The sequence below is a fragment of the Poecilia latipinna genome, unplaced genomic scaffold, assembly GCF_001443285.1.
Source record: "Poecilia latipinna isolate Pla-1442-1.1 unplaced genomic scaffold, P_latipinna-1.0 Scaffold448, whole genome shotgun sequence".
In the NCBI taxonomy this organism is placed as follows: Eukaryota; Metazoa; Chordata; class Actinopteri; order Cyprinodontiformes; family Poeciliidae; genus Poecilia; species Poecilia latipinna.
In genome coordinates, this window is record NW_015113064.1 from 589,536 (window position 1) to 605,738 (window position 16,203).

General features: G+C 38.6%; 1 protein-coding gene across 2 annotated transcripts; it reads left to right on the forward strand.

Moving 5' to 3' along the window:
- Positions 1 to 988: 988 nt before the first annotated feature.
- On the forward strand, positions 989 to 16,203 carry dusp22a (dual specificity phosphatase 22a). Of its 2 annotated transcripts, XM_015038639.1 has the most exons (8): positions 989 to 1,144; positions 1,223 to 1,318; positions 2,285 to 2,318; positions 4,480 to 4,562; positions 4,927 to 4,976; positions 9,247 to 9,321; positions 10,491 to 10,662; positions 15,009 to 16,203. In XM_015038639.1, the coding sequence occupies exons 2-8, from the start codon at positions 1,298 to 1,300 to the stop codon at positions 15,177 to 15,179; spliced, it is 606 nt and encodes a 201-aa protein (XP_014894125.1). In that variant the 5' UTR covers positions 989 to 1,144; positions 1,223 to 1,297; the 3' UTR covers positions 15,180 to 16,203. The 2 variants fall into 2 exon arrangements, with proteins under 2 accessions (XP_014894125.1, XP_014894124.1); XM_015038638.1 differs by having other exon boundaries at positions 989 to 1,318.

Here is a 16,203-nt window from a genome sequence, read left to right on the forward strand (position 1 = left end):
AGTGGCTCCGTCGAACACATGACGGCTTTCTGCTGTATTCTCAGGGGTTTCATATAACATACCCCATGTAGTTGGCACAATAATTCTTGATTGTACCAAATGTGTCAAATTTCAGACCCATCTGTCTTGGAATAAATATTTTTTGTCCATCATTTCCACAGCTCTTTTTCTGGAGCCATGTTTCCTGTTAAAAATCCATATGCAACAGCTCCATTAGACCTGCAAGCTCTATGCAAGCTCATTTGTGTTATATAGGTTTTCATTTTGGAATTGCAAATCACAGGTTGATTTATTTTTTTCCTATAACATTGATTTTGTAATTAGTCCTCCAAACTGACCAATTTGATATTTTTTGTAATTTGCTAAAGCCATTTCCAAATTGAGGTGCTGATGTGTTTCTTATAGGAATTCATTACCCCTTCATCCTCTCCAGAAAAAGAGAATATTCTACACAGACTCATCATACAAAAGATTCATAATCCCCTATAGATCTCATCAAACAAGTTCACTTACAGATTTTTAACGGGATGTATCTATCAATGGATCTTTTACGACATTGATATACAATCTAAGCAAATAACTGCATATTTTGCAGAAGGACTGAAAGTCAGTATATATAAACTGAGTCAAAGCATATTTTTGGCTTTTGCAAGAGGTTTGACATTGATTATAAGCTCATTATAGAACGGTAAAACATTATCGCAGATTAAGTCATTATCCATTATAAAATGAACAGATAATTAAATAAAGATAACATGTACTTTCAGATGGTTTCTACAGCCTTCGAATGCATTATTATTTTTCCTTGCGCGTTTGCATTATGCACGTTTTCAAATATATATATTTTTGTGGAACATTAATAACTGTATATTTAATTGTTAAGTATTAAGCTGGAATGCCATTATTATTATTTGGAACAACGACAAAAGATTTATTGTAGTTTCTATTATATATTACAACGGCCTGCCATAAGCAGCGTCTGAGTTGACTGCAGCTTGCTGTGATGCCACTTACCGGATGAACAATTGTTTCACGTCAAAACAATCCGGAAGACGGTAAAGCATGACGGAACTGCTGCTCAGCGGAGGCGAGGTCAAGGCGACGGTGATCCCAAATGTCCATAGAAATATAATCTGCTGAACCTGTGGGTTATCATGTGCAATAGGTGTCGGCAATTCTCCGCTTTATGAGCCAGGACTAACACACTCCAGTGTTACTGCAGGTCCATGCTGACATAGCGCAGCTTTTCCAGCTGTCCGAACTGGTGTAGCTCACCGTAAACAGCTCCAGCGACGTCATGGGGAACGGAATGAATAAGGTCAGTTGTGCTTTTGCTTCCCTACTCAGGAGTCATGCTGTTTGTGGTCCCTCTAACGTAGCTGTGAAAAGCCTTCCTGATCTGTCCAGATAGTCTGACAAGTCACTGTCAGTCAGACCGAGCTGACCGTCTGTCGAGTTAGACCTCCAAGGAAATGCAAGTTAGATATGGAGTGGACCTGTCTGGCATTTTGGAGATTCTTTAATGATTTCTCATGTCAATGCTTACATTACCTCTTAACATAAACCATTACTGGAAACTCATTTGTGATCAAAATGCATTTGGTAAATGCTAACTGATTATAGCAAGGCTCAGATTGTTAGGTAGGGGGCGCTGTTGCAGTTACTCTTATAAATCCTTTTGATTAAAAAAAAAGAAGATAAATAATATATCTGCCATAATGATGTGGAAAATACTTAACTCTTTGAAAATATATTCACTTCTTATATATATACACTGCTCAAAAAAATAAAGGGAACACTCAAATAACACATCCTAGATCTGAATGAATGAAATATTCTCATTGAATACTTTGTTCTGTACAAAGTTGAATGTGCTGACAACAAAATCACACAAAAATCATCAATGGAAATCAAATTTATTAACCAATGGAGGCCTGGATTTGGAGCCACACACAAAATTAAAGTGAAATGTTCTCTTTATTTTTTTCTTCACTTTATTCTTCACTGCTGAGAGGGTATTAATGTTTATTAACGTTGGAATTCACCATTTTCTGAGGCAGTGGTGACCGTTGTGGTCCAGAAGCAGCACTATGGTGCCACTCATCACTTTGCCCTGCATGGCCGCTCCAAGCCTTGTATGGCTGTGAGGACATTGCTCAGTTCTTAAACCTTATTAAATCCAGCCTTGCCTGACCCGGAACGAGCAGAGTTCTGGTCTCTGAGTTTTAATGGATGAATGAGTGAGTGATTGTAATGCAAGATGTCTGCGTCTGTTGCTTCGCAGGTTGTTGATGGACTGTACCTGGGCAACATAAGAGGTAAGACAAACACGTTTCAAAATATGCTAACGAGGTTAAGTTTAAGCATAAAGAACAGACAGAACATGTTGGACTTTCAGTCAGCATGTTTGCGTTGGATAACCATTAGCATAGCCTATTTAGGATTGTTTCTTATTGATCGATGCAACACAGAGAGTCTTTCACTGAATCCCTTTTTTTTAAAGTAGTTTTATGTCAGTGTCAGTGGGCACTTTGGAGCGTACTTCCACATTTAAAAGCACTAGTAATCTGTATGCTCTTTGTGGTTAGTAGCACAGAACAAACCGACAGTTAAGCTGCATCAAGCTGACATCTTTTTTTGGCCTCTTTTACAAACTGATTTCTGTTTGTGTTTCAATGGAAGGATAAGTATCACGTAGAACGAGCTGCTGATGAGACCGCAATAAGAATCAGTAATCATGTGAGTGTTATGATAGCTGGTTTGGCCAGACGCTCACCCTCCGCCCAGCTAAGCTGGCATTTGCATTTCCACTAATTTTAGCTCCTCCGCCCGATTGCAGTGGCACCACATCTAAAATTAGTCCGGCTGACGGGATCAAGTGATCAGAGGACTAACTATTGCAAAGAACCTGTTCTCAGCTCTGTCTCAATTTGAACCTTTAGCACCGCTGCTCAGAGTTATGTTTATTCCGTGTAAAATATTAACCCAGAAGTATGCATCTTCATTTTTACAACCTTTCATTTACAGTTGTGTTTAGGTTGGAGCTTCACAGTAGTTCTGTTCATTTCAATGGAAAAAATAAAAAAAATAAAAACAGCAGCTGTGGATGAAGCTGAGTATTGCCAAAAAAGTGAAGATGTTACGTTTGAGATGCAGAACTTTGGCATCAAGGCAAAACACAGTGCCTATCCAAGAGGAAAGCACAGATAGAAAAGTCTATAGTTTGAATGTAAACTGAGGAACTAAAATTATTTACGAGCATTTATCAAGTGAGAAGGTGATTATCTGATTGGGATAGAAATAAAAACACTACAATTCTGGCCACAATCTGATAGACACTGACAATAAAAGCTTGAGTTGTCAGTGTTACAAAAGTGACTATTTTAATCTGGCTGTATTATGACAGCAGCATTACAGTATCAGCCATCAATGTGTATGCTGACCTAATCAATCCAGCTCTGGAGCAGTTTGTGTACCGAACTTCAGAGCCACCATACACTGATGATCTGGTGTTACAGCAAACGGCAAAATAAGAACAAAAACCCACATTGAGTAATTACAGAATGCAAATATTACAGAACACAAAATGTATTCAGTGACATCTTCTTATCTTGATAAACTATCAAACCGTTGATCTGTAATAGCTTCGAGCAGAACTATTTTTTTTTTTATTTGTTTGTTTTTTGATAACCAACTTGCTTGGAGTTTTTTTTTTAAGATTCAGAAAAATTGAATGTAATAAAGATTAGCCTCTTTGTTGTTGCAGGAAGACAACGAACCACAGTTATGTACACTAAACATGCAGAACAGGTAGCTGAATATTTTTACTCAGTTGTCCAGTTTTACAAAGAAGACCAGGAAACTGATGACACTGAATTTGGAAAGGAGGTGAAATATTAGCAGGAGCAGATATGGATGAACACTCAGATGGATCGTGCACTGTTTTTCTCTTGTGATCTAAATTGCAACATTTATACACATATCTTGCACAAGTAATCGTTTTAGCCACTGTCTGAGTATCTTATTGTCTGTGAATGGAGTTCTGGGTTTTAATCCAGGTGTCACAAAGAAAGGGAAGCTGTGTTGAACCAGCCTCTTTGCACAGCAGACATGTTTATACAGGATTTTTTTTTTTTTTTTTGCTGCCAGATTACCCTGAAGAAATACTTTTTTTTACACTCTGAGTCAGCTGAGATTATTGTTAGATGATAGCCAGTGACAGTTGAATTCATACAACATTCTGCGTTGTGAAAAACCTGTTTCTCCGAAAAAAACACAAAACAACAAACAAAAAAAACATTCAGAAAAGTCTGTGAGGGGGTAATTCAATCCATTTAATGCTCTACTTTTTTTGTGAATATTCTCAGCCTGTCTTGCACATTTTGTTTCTGAAATTAGAACTTACTGTTGAGCTCACAACATGTAAACACCAGTCGAGCAACTGCTTGAATGATGTGTTTCTTGTTTTTCTTTGTGCAGATTCGGAAAACAGAGAAGGTCTCTCCAAAAACGGAATCACCCACATCCTTTCTGTGTACAACAACGCTAAGCCAGTGTATGAGGTTAGTGAAGAAACCAGCCGGGGAGGTATTTTTGGCTGTTGCGTTGTGTGTTTTTAATGCATCAAACCAGTGCTTCCTGTGGAAAATTTTATCTGGTGATTTTTCTAAAGGCTTCGGTCTCTTTAGCAATGTGTAGTTCAGGCTGTCAGCCAGCAGGGGGAGCTAGTGACCTTCGGTTGATGTTAAAAGAGCTTGTGGCAGCAACTGAAGTGTAAATTCACCAGTGTGTTAAAAAGAGGTTTAGTTTAACTAAAAATGCAAAGCTCGTGATAAATAACCTACACCACATTAAACAAAGACTTCTAACCAGCTTTAGTCACAATCTGAATTCTGCATTTGACTGCTTTTAATCCTTGTTTTACAGGACATCACATACCTTTGCATTCATGCGGCTGATGCTTCCAGTCAGAACCTGTGAGTAAACAAGTGGGCTTCTTATTTGTACGGTTGTTGGTGCTTGTGGTTTTTGTTTTGTGTGTGTCATTAAGACTGTCTTGGTCAATATTGCTAGTGTGAGAATTAAAGAAAAGTTGATCCACCTCCATTGCTAAGAGTTCATTAATCTTCATATCTTTAGTGGAAGTTTTTTTTTTTTTTTCTGTACTGTTAAATTTAGCTCAAGTCAGCTTTATTTATAGTACGTTCTCAGGTTTAGCGTATTATGAAATTTTGGAGAAAAAAACATCTTCACCTAAACGGGAACTTGAGGTGAAGATAGCATATTACTATGCCTCTTTTTTTTTATATTTAACACAAGCAAGGAATAGAAGGTGACTTAATAACTTAAAATAACTTATCTGCCTCTCATATTCTACACTCTGTTGTTTTTGTTGACCCATTTTGAGCTAACCATCATCTTTTGAGCGGATGTGTTCACATTTTATTGCACTAAATGGTCACTTCCTTCCCATGAGCTCTCCACTACCACACCTCACAGTTAATCTGAGATGTTTTTGTTCAGGGTAACAAGGTTGGTTTTCGCCTGGTTTTCACCAGCCTTGTTACTCTGGGTTATTATCAGACATTGTTTATCTAAAGAAAATGCCCAGTTTTCCCGAAAGGCTTGTGGTTTATTTGGATGCAGTTTTACAAATCTAATTCGTATTACCATGTTTAACTTTAAAGAGACCGGAGCCTTTTTAAAGTGACAGCGCTCGGTCAGCTTCCTTCTCTCTCTTAACTTCAACATGCCGATGTTGTCGCAGGTGGAAGCCTTCGTTTTGCAACTTCTCTGAGCATCTCACGGTCTGACCTCAGTGTGAACTTTACACTTCTGAAAAAGAACAGCTGCCTTCTTGAACATTTTCAGCCGTTGTGTTTACGTTCATATTCATGTCGCTTAGCAGACTCTTTTTACCCTGTCTTATTGCTTTGATGGAGACCCGGCATCTCGATCCGGGGCACGACAACATGTGGCAGGTTCAGGGATCAAATTCCCAGCCTTACCAAAGATGGATAATCCTTCTGTTTCTGACGAATGGTGCTAAATATTTGTGACTCTGAAATTGTAACAGTCAGTAAATTGGTTCAGAAGCACTCGCTCGTCCTTTTAATTTCTATTTGAGGTGCGAGGGGGAACTTTGTTTTGCATATGCTTCTGCTGCAGCCTGTAATGCCACAAGGTATTATGTCATATGAGTTTGTTCATCTTTGTCATGTGATTTAAAGAGATATGAAAGATGAGGTGTAGCTATCTGACGGTTCTATCATACCGTTCCTATGGATTAAAGTCCATTTAATGAGAGTGTTGCCTGTTGCTGCATGGTGCTGGTTAGCTAACTGGATACAAGAAAGGCAGATTGAGCTATTCCCTATTTAATGTGTAAAAAAAAAACTATAGGTTTACAAGTTATTAGGCAGTTTTACTTGCTTTAAATTAAATGCTTTCAGTATTTACTAAACAGGTACATAAAGTCCTCATGTGGTTCATTAGAAATTTTCTGCGTATACCGAACAAAAAACACTTGGCAAGTGCTTTGCATGGTTGCTTTCTTTTTTTTTTTTTTTTCCTCTGTTACATCTATTAAACCGTCTTCTTTCGATAGTTTTTCAAGCTTGAATACTTAATATTCCAAACAGGTATTACAATTTTTGTGATGCTTACTCCTGAAATGCCTATATTTTTGACAGACTCAAATGTAACAAGACGATTGATCAGGTGAGCTAAAAACAAACAAACAAACAAAAATAACCTACGTTGAATTTTCCAGCCAAATGTTCGGGCGGAACATATATCCTCCATCGAAAATTTCAGTATTATTTACCGGACACGTCGTTTTTGATATGGGTGATCCAGATCCCTTTTACTATTAATGCAGACTCTGCATTTATAGGAGGTAGAATTATAAGTTACAAGCTACACATAAGACAGAAAGAGATTGAATGTGAGGCGTCTCTGACCCAAACTGTGATCCTGTTCCAGAGAAGTAGAACCTGAGGGGAAAGCGCTGCTTCTCTAGTAACAGTTAAACCGACCACAGCAGGTTATATCTTCTGTGTGTTTCGGAGGGAACGTCTGTGTTTTCAAGTGTCATTGGCACAGACATGAGCTGCACCTCCACTCTCACCAGCGGCTGCTATCACAACACATTAGTCATAGCAGTAACATGTCCTCCTATTAGCTCTGTGACTTCATACGGCACTGTTTGTTTTAACTCATAATTAAACACCGCGCTCAAACAGAGGATACAAAAAAAAACAAAACAAAAAAAACAAAAACTTCGGTCTTGGTCAGCAGTTGGAGCTTTAGTGAGCCGTCTTCATTGTTGCAGTGCAAACTGATGACTGATTTTGAGATCAGGGTGAGAAATGCTCGACTTGGTGCTCTCTGTTTAGAGCTCTGGGCTGTGTAATTTATAGGGTGTTGGTGATGTTTCTGACAGCAGAGTCAAAGTGTCAAGAGTGACTGAATACGTTCCAGAAGAAGCCCTGACAATAGAAAAGCATTGATTCTGCTAGGCAAAAAAAAAAAGAATCTCAAAGCAGCAGAGTTTCTCCGTTTTAACTTCAGTAGAGTCAGTTATCTGGGCTCTGAAGAGGAACTCGCTTGAAGTAAAACTCTTAATGAGAATTTAACTGTTGTGGCCGTTTGGCTGTTCTTGATTGGGCCAGGTTGGGGTGTGGATGTCTGACCTCCACTGTCGCAATCAGGCGTCCTTCCCTCCGGCAGCAGAGGAAGGAAACCTCCCAGTGACATCTGGCTGTTTGCTTCGACCACCCAGGGCTTTATAATAAACCCCCTCTGTCACAATCACTGGTCTGACTGAGGAGAGGAGAGGGTGAGGCCAACCGCCGTCCTGCCTTGCTTGCCATCACACGGGGGCCCCTACGGTCAGACCTGAAGGCCCCGTCTTCTGTGTTCAGTACATGACAGAAAACAGCGTTAATGGTGTCTTGAGTGACAGCTGCACTGCAGTAACAGCTGCTCTTTATACATTTTCTTCTTCTAATACAGCCTGCATCGGAAGTTCATCTTGTTTTTCATGAGCGTTGGGTTTTAATGCGCAGAAATCACAGACCATGAAGGCATCAACTGATTTGCATCAGCATTTGCATTTGTGCAAGTCGTCCCCTAGTCCAAACTGGTTCCAAAACCAAGCAGGAAAGAAGGAAGGAAAAATCAGCACAACATATACCAAACATACCGCAGATTTGCAGAAGCTCATTTTGCATTTCAAACATACAGCAACTTCTATCTGTTCTGGCTCAGTTTTTGCCCTTTTTTCTGTCTTCTTAAAACCTCAAACTTCTCTGTCACACGTTAGTTTTCTGCACATTTGAACGAGTGCCGCCGGAAACCTCTGTGCTAGACGAACGGAGCGAAGTGCTGAGGGAGACATTTTAAAGAAGGCTTTGGATCTCAAGGAGGAGGGAGAAAAAAAAAAAAGAAAAAAAAAACGAAAAGCGACAGCCAGTCTATTTTAGCTCCAGTCTGTTAGTGAGTCTGCTGTTGAGTAACCAGCATCTGCTCCTCCAGAGACGCCGTTATCAGCCACGCACTTCTCGATTATGCAAAAAGCGAAAGGATATCATTGTTTTCAGACTGAATACACAAGATGCCAGAGGAGCATTTTGTCACACAGCTACACCGGCTCTGTCCTGGTGTCACTTCACGGGAGGTGGCACCACTTTGTTGTGTTCATTTCAAAGTGATGTAATTTTGCACATAAAGAAAAGGTAGACGGCTACTTCCCTTCTCTATCCCCGCTGTCTGTGCCCTGGTCTACCACAAACTCTCTGTTTGAGCCAACCTAATGCTTCTCTCACATGACATGAGTGGAAGAGTAGAAAGAGAGAGAGAAAAAAACCCCACCTGATGAGCAGTTTCTTAGAAAAGACTGAAATCTATTAAAACAGACTCATGCTATGTTGTAAACCCCTCGGAGTGCATTTGTAGTTTCAAGTGTCAGAGTCAGGACATCATCATAATTTCTGAAACAAATTGGAACCACATTGCTCTGGCCTTTACAGGGGTGGAGGGGTTTCAGTTCAAGGTGTCTTTTCTCAGATCCCATTTAGCGGAATCCATTTTTAGCTCCACTACCTGCATCGCTGACAAACAAGATGCTTCTTTCCCCTTAATTCATGAGTGACTACATTTGGCTTTTTATTTTAGACATTATTGCATGTTGCACAATTCCCATTTTTCTTCTTCGCAACATTTCTCTTGTGCTCCTTTTTGCAGACTGCAGCATTTCAAAGAGTGCATCGGCTTCATCCACCAGTGTCGCCTCGACGGCGGAGCCTGTTTGGTTCACTGGTAGGTTTTTAAGATTTGAGCAGCTTCCTAATGGTAGCTGAGCGTGTCAAGACTGCTTCTCTAAATAAGGGTTATGTGAAAATCCCTTTCCAGATTAAAGCATTTCCAATAAGTGACTTGCTCTTCGGGTCTGAAGTTTGCATGCTGTCAGAATAGGCATGTCGGCCTTTTTAATGGTGTGCATAAATTTTGCCATGGTGTTTTTGCTACACAAGCATCTGGCAGAAATCCTGCTGCATTTGGAGAGTTCATTTGAATATTCCTGGCTCAGACCGCTGCTGTTAAGAATAGCCCACAACATTTCAATGTCTCACATCAAAACCCAATCATTGTTCAGCTAGAACACCCCATTGGGTCCCAGGTTTCCTCCATCTCTCACCCCAAACACTGAGTTTGACTTCAATATTGAAACTAAAACTGAAATGGAACTGAGGTTATTTTTCTCTGTTGATCTGATTTTATTAAATATTTCAATAAATAAATGAAATCTGTATGTGGTGTTAAGAAGCTTGTGATGGGACTTTTTGTGAGCCGTTGCTGTGGAAGTTGTTTAATATAATTGTGGCAACAGCTTCATCTACAATCTAGTAGGTTTCCATTGAAATATTCAATAATGTGCAGTGGCCTGATAAATAGATAAACTAAATGAAAACGCTTTAAGTGGACTGAGAAAGACTTAGCTTTTAGTCCACAAAAAATATGTTTCAGGTTGTCAAAGTATGGACACGATTCCGACTCCAAAGCATGGTGGGGGTAACATCATGCTGAGGGTCTGTTTCACCAGCAGGGGCGCTGCTGCGCTGCTCAAACTGGAAAACAAGTTTGGGTTCATAGCCAGAAATCAGTCCATTTAAATGGACTCAGTGAACGCTGCCAGACAGAGTGATGAAATCCAAGATTATGGCAGAAACTTGTTGCTGTGTGTTGGAGAGCTGCAGCTTGCTGAAGGATTTTTAACCAGGTACCAGGAACAGTCTGTATGTATAACTTTGTGCCAGTCTGAATGCGATAAAGAACTCAGACGTATGCACCCCGTTTTTTTTATTTATTTATTTTTTTAAGTAATGAAAGTAGTTTGCTGTATCGTCATTCCAGTGCAAATGCTGCATCAATGAAACCCCGTGACATAATGCTGGTTGCTGAGTTGCACAGTTTCTTTCTTGCTGTAGTCTTGCAGGTGTGTCACGCAGCACCACCATGGTGGTGGCCTACCTGATGACCGTCACCCACTACAGCTGGGAGGAATGTCTGACCGCAGTGAAGGCTGTTCGCTCGTTTGTCGGCCCAAACTGTGGCTTCCAGGAGCAGCTGCAGGAGTACCAAAACACACGCGTCTCAGAGGTAAACCTGACGAACCCGAAAGCAGAGAGAGGCAAACGCTTTGATGGTCCGACTGTTGAAACTGATGCGGGTCTTTAGTTAAGATGTTTTCACCGTCTCAAGAACTGCAGTAATTTAGCGCTCTGTAAATGGTTTCAGGTGTTAATTGTGATTCAGTGCTGAGGCCGGGACAGGATGTGACAGATGCAGCCGTCACATGCAGACTGTGGTTAACCTGTCAACTGTTAATTGCAACCATCTCACACACACACTTCGAGCTGTCTCCCAAAATGGGTTAATTTCTGTTTCCTGCAGAGGACAAGCAGCTATGATTTGTTGTCCTGCAAAGACTAGAGGTTAGAAATACAAACCAGTTCAATAAATTCAAATATTACCGAAAAGTTCATTTGTTTCCTTAAATCATTTCACTAAGATTAAATTCAGACAGACTGACGATTTCAAGGCTTTATGAGGATTTTTCTGCATGCAGCTACAGCAAACAAGACGATTAAGATCAGAATATTACCAATTTAAAAGAATTATACAGAAAGGTGAGGTTAATGAGAACCTCTGCTTGATACCTGCATATTATAATTTATTGAAAATTACTTAATTTACACACTGAGCTGTATACTCTACATTTTTGTCTTAAAAATGTAGTGAAACATAAATGCAATCTGTAAATTTCCCCGACTTCTTCAAATTTCAGATTTTAGTTTTACTTTGTTTTTTGGTACGAAGAATTATTCATAAGAATGCTTTGAAATTTCTACATTTCTAATGCTTTTAATTGGTTTTAATCTTTGGGGGGGTTTTTTGGTTTTTTTTCTTTTCTTTTTTTTTTACCAAGGAAAATCTAAAAAGTGTGTCATGCATATAAAGTAGCTGAGAAGCAGAGTTAAGTTATAAAACAATATATTACGCTGTGAACAACTTACAAAACTCTGTTCACTCCATCATCTGAAAATGGAAACGGACACAACTGTCCACCTAGCATGACGGGAGGCGACCAAGGAGAGTTTTATACAGATAAGCATCCAAGAAGGCCATGGTGTCTCTGGAGGAGCTGCAGATGACAATCTAGACTTTACTTTAAACTAAAGTAGCAGTTCTGTTTGTAGTTTGCTGCCAGCCAAGCAGGGACCAAACCAACCGTGTGAAAGAAGGTTCTCTGGTCAGACGAGACCAAAATTATTGACTTGCTGGAAAAGTCACTCTGTGTGGTGGAAAACTGACAACAGCACATTGAACTGAAACCAACATCACCGCTGTGGGAAAGCCTTTCTTCTGACAGGACAGGGACGCTTGTCAGAGTAAAAACACTGTTATACATGAAGGCCAGAACTACAGTGGAGTGGTTTAGATCATGATGTTAATGTGCAAACTTAAATCCAAGTGAAAATCTGTGTAAAGACTGAAAAAGTAAAGTTTATTAGTTCATTTAAAACAGAGTCGATTTGCAAAATGACTCTAAAAGATGTTTTACACCAGACTTAGTTTCCATCTGTTGTCCCTGGGCAGATAAGTTAATGAAACAGTGTAATATGATAAAACCTACATTTAAAATCCCAATCTACCCTAATAACAATCACTGTAGAAAATCATAAAATTACAAGAACATAAATAGTGCTTAATGCTAAACTTCTGCTCTGAAAACTGATGTTCTCTGATGCTCTTCATTCAGTCTGACTGAGTTTAAGCTATTTTGCGGAGTAGAAAAATGCCAATAGTGGAGACGAGGTGGTTAATGGTGGTTCTACTAATTATTGACTCAGGCAGCTCAGTGCCATCCTTTTCAGGTTTTTATTTGTGGAAAATGTTGAAAACTCCACGTGTGATTTTCATTTCACTTTACAATTCTACAGTGCTTTACGTTGCTCTGTCTCGTAATTGCCAGGAGAATTATGAGAGACTATGGGTGTGAATACTTATGTAAGGCTCTGTATATCCGATCAAGGCAGAACAATCCGAGTCAAAGTCCAGGAAAATTTAAAGTAAATGTAAGTGCCGGATTCAGATATTATTGGTGTACAGTTTGGACCTTTCATCATGTTTTCTTTAATTCATCTGAAGAATATGATCCATGCTGAATTGATCACGTCCGACGTGAGCTTGCGGCGTCTGGCTGTTCTCAGCCTGTGTCTTTTGCAGAAGACACGCAGAGTGTGTGATTCCATGACCGCGCTGTGTGAGAAGGGGAACTGCAGGGGGTTTGCTTGGATTGCATTAGCCTGGGTACTGCTCATCACGTGTTAATCATTACTGTCAGCATTTTGCAACATAGCATGACTTCAAAAAAAAAAAAGAAAAACCTGCTCATTGTTTGAAAACGTTGCACTGATTTCTAGGATTTAAGAGGAAATGTCTTTTCTGCATCTGTGATTTTCCCACGTGTGTAAGAGAGAAAGTAAAGCCTCCTCAGATGATTTTTGTATTCAAGATTATCTGATTAACAAGAACTTTCAATTATTTATCTAAACACGCATTTGTTTGAAAGTGTTAGAGATCCTGCAGACCTGAGTAACCTTGAACTTTGATAAAGTTATCAGATCATTGCAGTCTAACCAATCCCTGCCTTTGAACTGGATCACTGTGTCATAATTAAAACATTTGGTAATTTTCCAGGTCTGTATAGTTGAAGAAAAAGGAAAATTAATCATGGAAAAATAATCAATTTTTCATTTTCTAAAGAACAGTAAGGAATTGTTGCTGTGTTTTTGCATCACTTTATATTAAAATAGTATGCTTTCTCTTATGATTTCTCATTGTACATTGATTTTAACATAGTACCAGTCAGTCTTTTCTTTTTTAAATAAACATTTTACCATCTATTTGGTCTCTGGAGAAGCTTCTCTACAAGTAAAGCTGGACCTGTGGTTCCTAAATTGCACCTAAATACCAAACAAATCCTTCAAACTGATTGACAGACTTTTCTCCAAACAAGAAAAAAGTCAGGAATCAAAATCAACAAACATGTTTTACAGAATCAGCATTTAGCCTGAGAGACTTTCTTCCTTATTTGACATGTATAACAGTTGTAGATTTTGAAAAAGGGCGGTTAACCCAGACCATCAGCACGCTCTGAAAGCCAGCCCATCAATTTAAGCATAATTATTATTTTATTTATCTGTGAAACCTTCTGATCGTAAGGCTTGACTACAATTTAAACAGATTCAGAGTTGAATGCCCAGAATTTCTTTTTTTATTATTATAAGTAAATATTAACATTTAAATCTGGAGAACTATAAGGTAATATGTAGGAATCTTGTCAATCTGTTCCTGTTTGTGTTCAGAAGCTGCTGGGCTTGAGTTGTATCACTTTAAGCTTTTTGCCTCAGATCAACCAGATGTGACTTATCCTCATTGTACTTTGTGGCTTCTGTGGAGTTATAAAGTATTTCAAGATGACACTTTAACATTTTGCTAGTTTCTCTTGATGTTATCTTTACTCTGGTTTCATCTCTTTTACAGCTGGGTTAGTGTAATGACTCAGTGCTGTGATGTTTGGCTTTTTGGATGAATGTGAGAAAGCTAATTTAAGGAAGATGAATGTATTACTTTCACAATGACTTTCACTTCAATTTATTTTTCAAAGAATATGGTGTGGCACAAGTTGGTGGATAAATCCTGCATATCATTTTTAACTTTTCTTGATGTTAAGGAAACTTTTTAAAGAAAGGCTCATGTATGTATTTAAATCCATGTAAGCTGGACAGTAACACTAAGAATGATTACGACCCTTTCATTTTTTTATTTTCACTCTTCTAACAGAATTCAAGTTCTGCTGCAATTTCACTAGGAAGTTTCATGCTTAGGTTATCATCTGTTATCTGAGGTATCTATTCAGCTCAGATGTTTGGAACATGGAAACAGTTGTTGCAACAGAACAATGATCCCAAAGACGCATCCAAACCGATTCTTGGAATGCATAAAACAGGGTGGCAACATTGGCATTTCTCAACCATGGGGATTTTTCTGCGTTCTTTAATATTTTAATATTGCATCAGATCAATAAAAAACTATTTTTTAAAAGCAAAAAATGCGAGCTTAATGAAAAGTGTGTTAAATACCTGCGTTGAGGTTGTTATTTTCAAAAGGTACTTTTGACAAATGAGACTCATCAGGAGATATATTTATTAAATATGATATTAAGGGAGGATTGTATTGTTTGTAGCTTTGGTGTATAATTTGGATGCTCTGTGGATTTGTGAAAAATCCATTATAAATGCATATATTAAAAAAAAAAAAAACATGACATTTTTATGTTGTTTCTATTTCACCTTTGAGAAATGCAATAAAAATGTTTTATTCACTATTTATTTTTCCTGAGCATCCCTCACCACAACATTATTTTCTTATGTCTCCAGTACCGAGCTTGGCTTCAGTCCAGTTTTTGTCCCAGTCCGTTCAATGACCAGCAGGAGGTGGAGGCTCTGTTGAACCAGTATGCGGAGCAGCAGGAGAGCCAGGGCAGAGCGGTGGACCACAGCTGGATGAACCGTGGAGTAGACGCTGGTGATGCTGAAGGCGACGGCTGAAACTACACGCTCCGCACCCAAGTCAGCCCTCACACCGAATGCAACTTTAGAGTTTGGATTAAAGATTTTTTTTTTTTTTTCTTCCGTCACAACTTTTTTAAGCTCTGGGTATTTATTCAGAAATGTGCTACAAACTTTAATTCCTTATATCACCGAGCACTGCCATTACTATGGTTTTGGTGACGCCTTACAATAAAACACCCCAGCACTTTAGCCATAATGAGTAACTTCCATGTTTCTTTTTTTTTTTTTTACTATTGACTCAGCAGCCTTAAATCTGACTGACTAATGCTGTTTCGATTAAAAACTGTTTGCCTTTTTGAAAAATGAAATGCTCCAGTTAAGCCATAATGTCTTTTTTTTTTTTTTTTTTAACATACATCCCTTCAGTTTCTCCAGAATAAACTATTTAACACCGCAGCTTGTGAAATCATTATGTGCACTGGACTGATGCATTTTTCAAGTGCATCTGATTAATAGATAAAGAGAAAGATTTCTTTTATTTGGTCACATCACACACACGCACACACACACACACACCAAAATGCGTTACCTGGACCCCACAGTGAAACTTCCTGATTTGGTGAAAATGATGATGATGTGTAGTAGGACACAGTGTTGCACAAACTCCTACTTTCCCTGATCAGAAGGGAACTTTATGCTCCCCATCAGGCTGTAAGCAGAAAAAAAAACCCAGAACAGTTAAACAATAAAAGCAGGAGGTAGATTGTTTTAATTGTCCACAATAATTTATGGTACTATAAACACATTGAAAATGTTTTAACATTTAGAAAATGTTACTTGAATTAAAATAAACTCACTGAACTTTGAAGAGTAATCACCCTTTGATTTCCAAACACCTGTTTGCATTTTAAAGCTGCTTTGTAATGCAATTGTGGATTTTTTAAATTTCTTTTTAATGTTGTTAAATTTCTGTTCTGTTTTAATTATGTATATACGATTCATTTTATTGTTATGTTTTATAAAGAAATGCAAAATTGCTAATAAATCTGAAGCTCTTGCA

Coding starts and splice junctions, on each gene's coding strand:
- dusp22a (XM_015038638.1), top strand. CDS start 1,298: ATGGGGAACGGAATGAATAAG. Junction 1,319..2,284: donor TGGGGAACGGAATGAATAAG/GTCAGTTGTGCT, acceptor GTTGCTTCGCAG/GTTGTTGATGGACTGTACCT. Junction 9,322..10,490: donor GGAGCCTGTTTGGTTCACTG/GTAGGTTTTTAA, acceptor TTCTTGCTGTAG/TCTTGCAGGTGTGTCACGCA.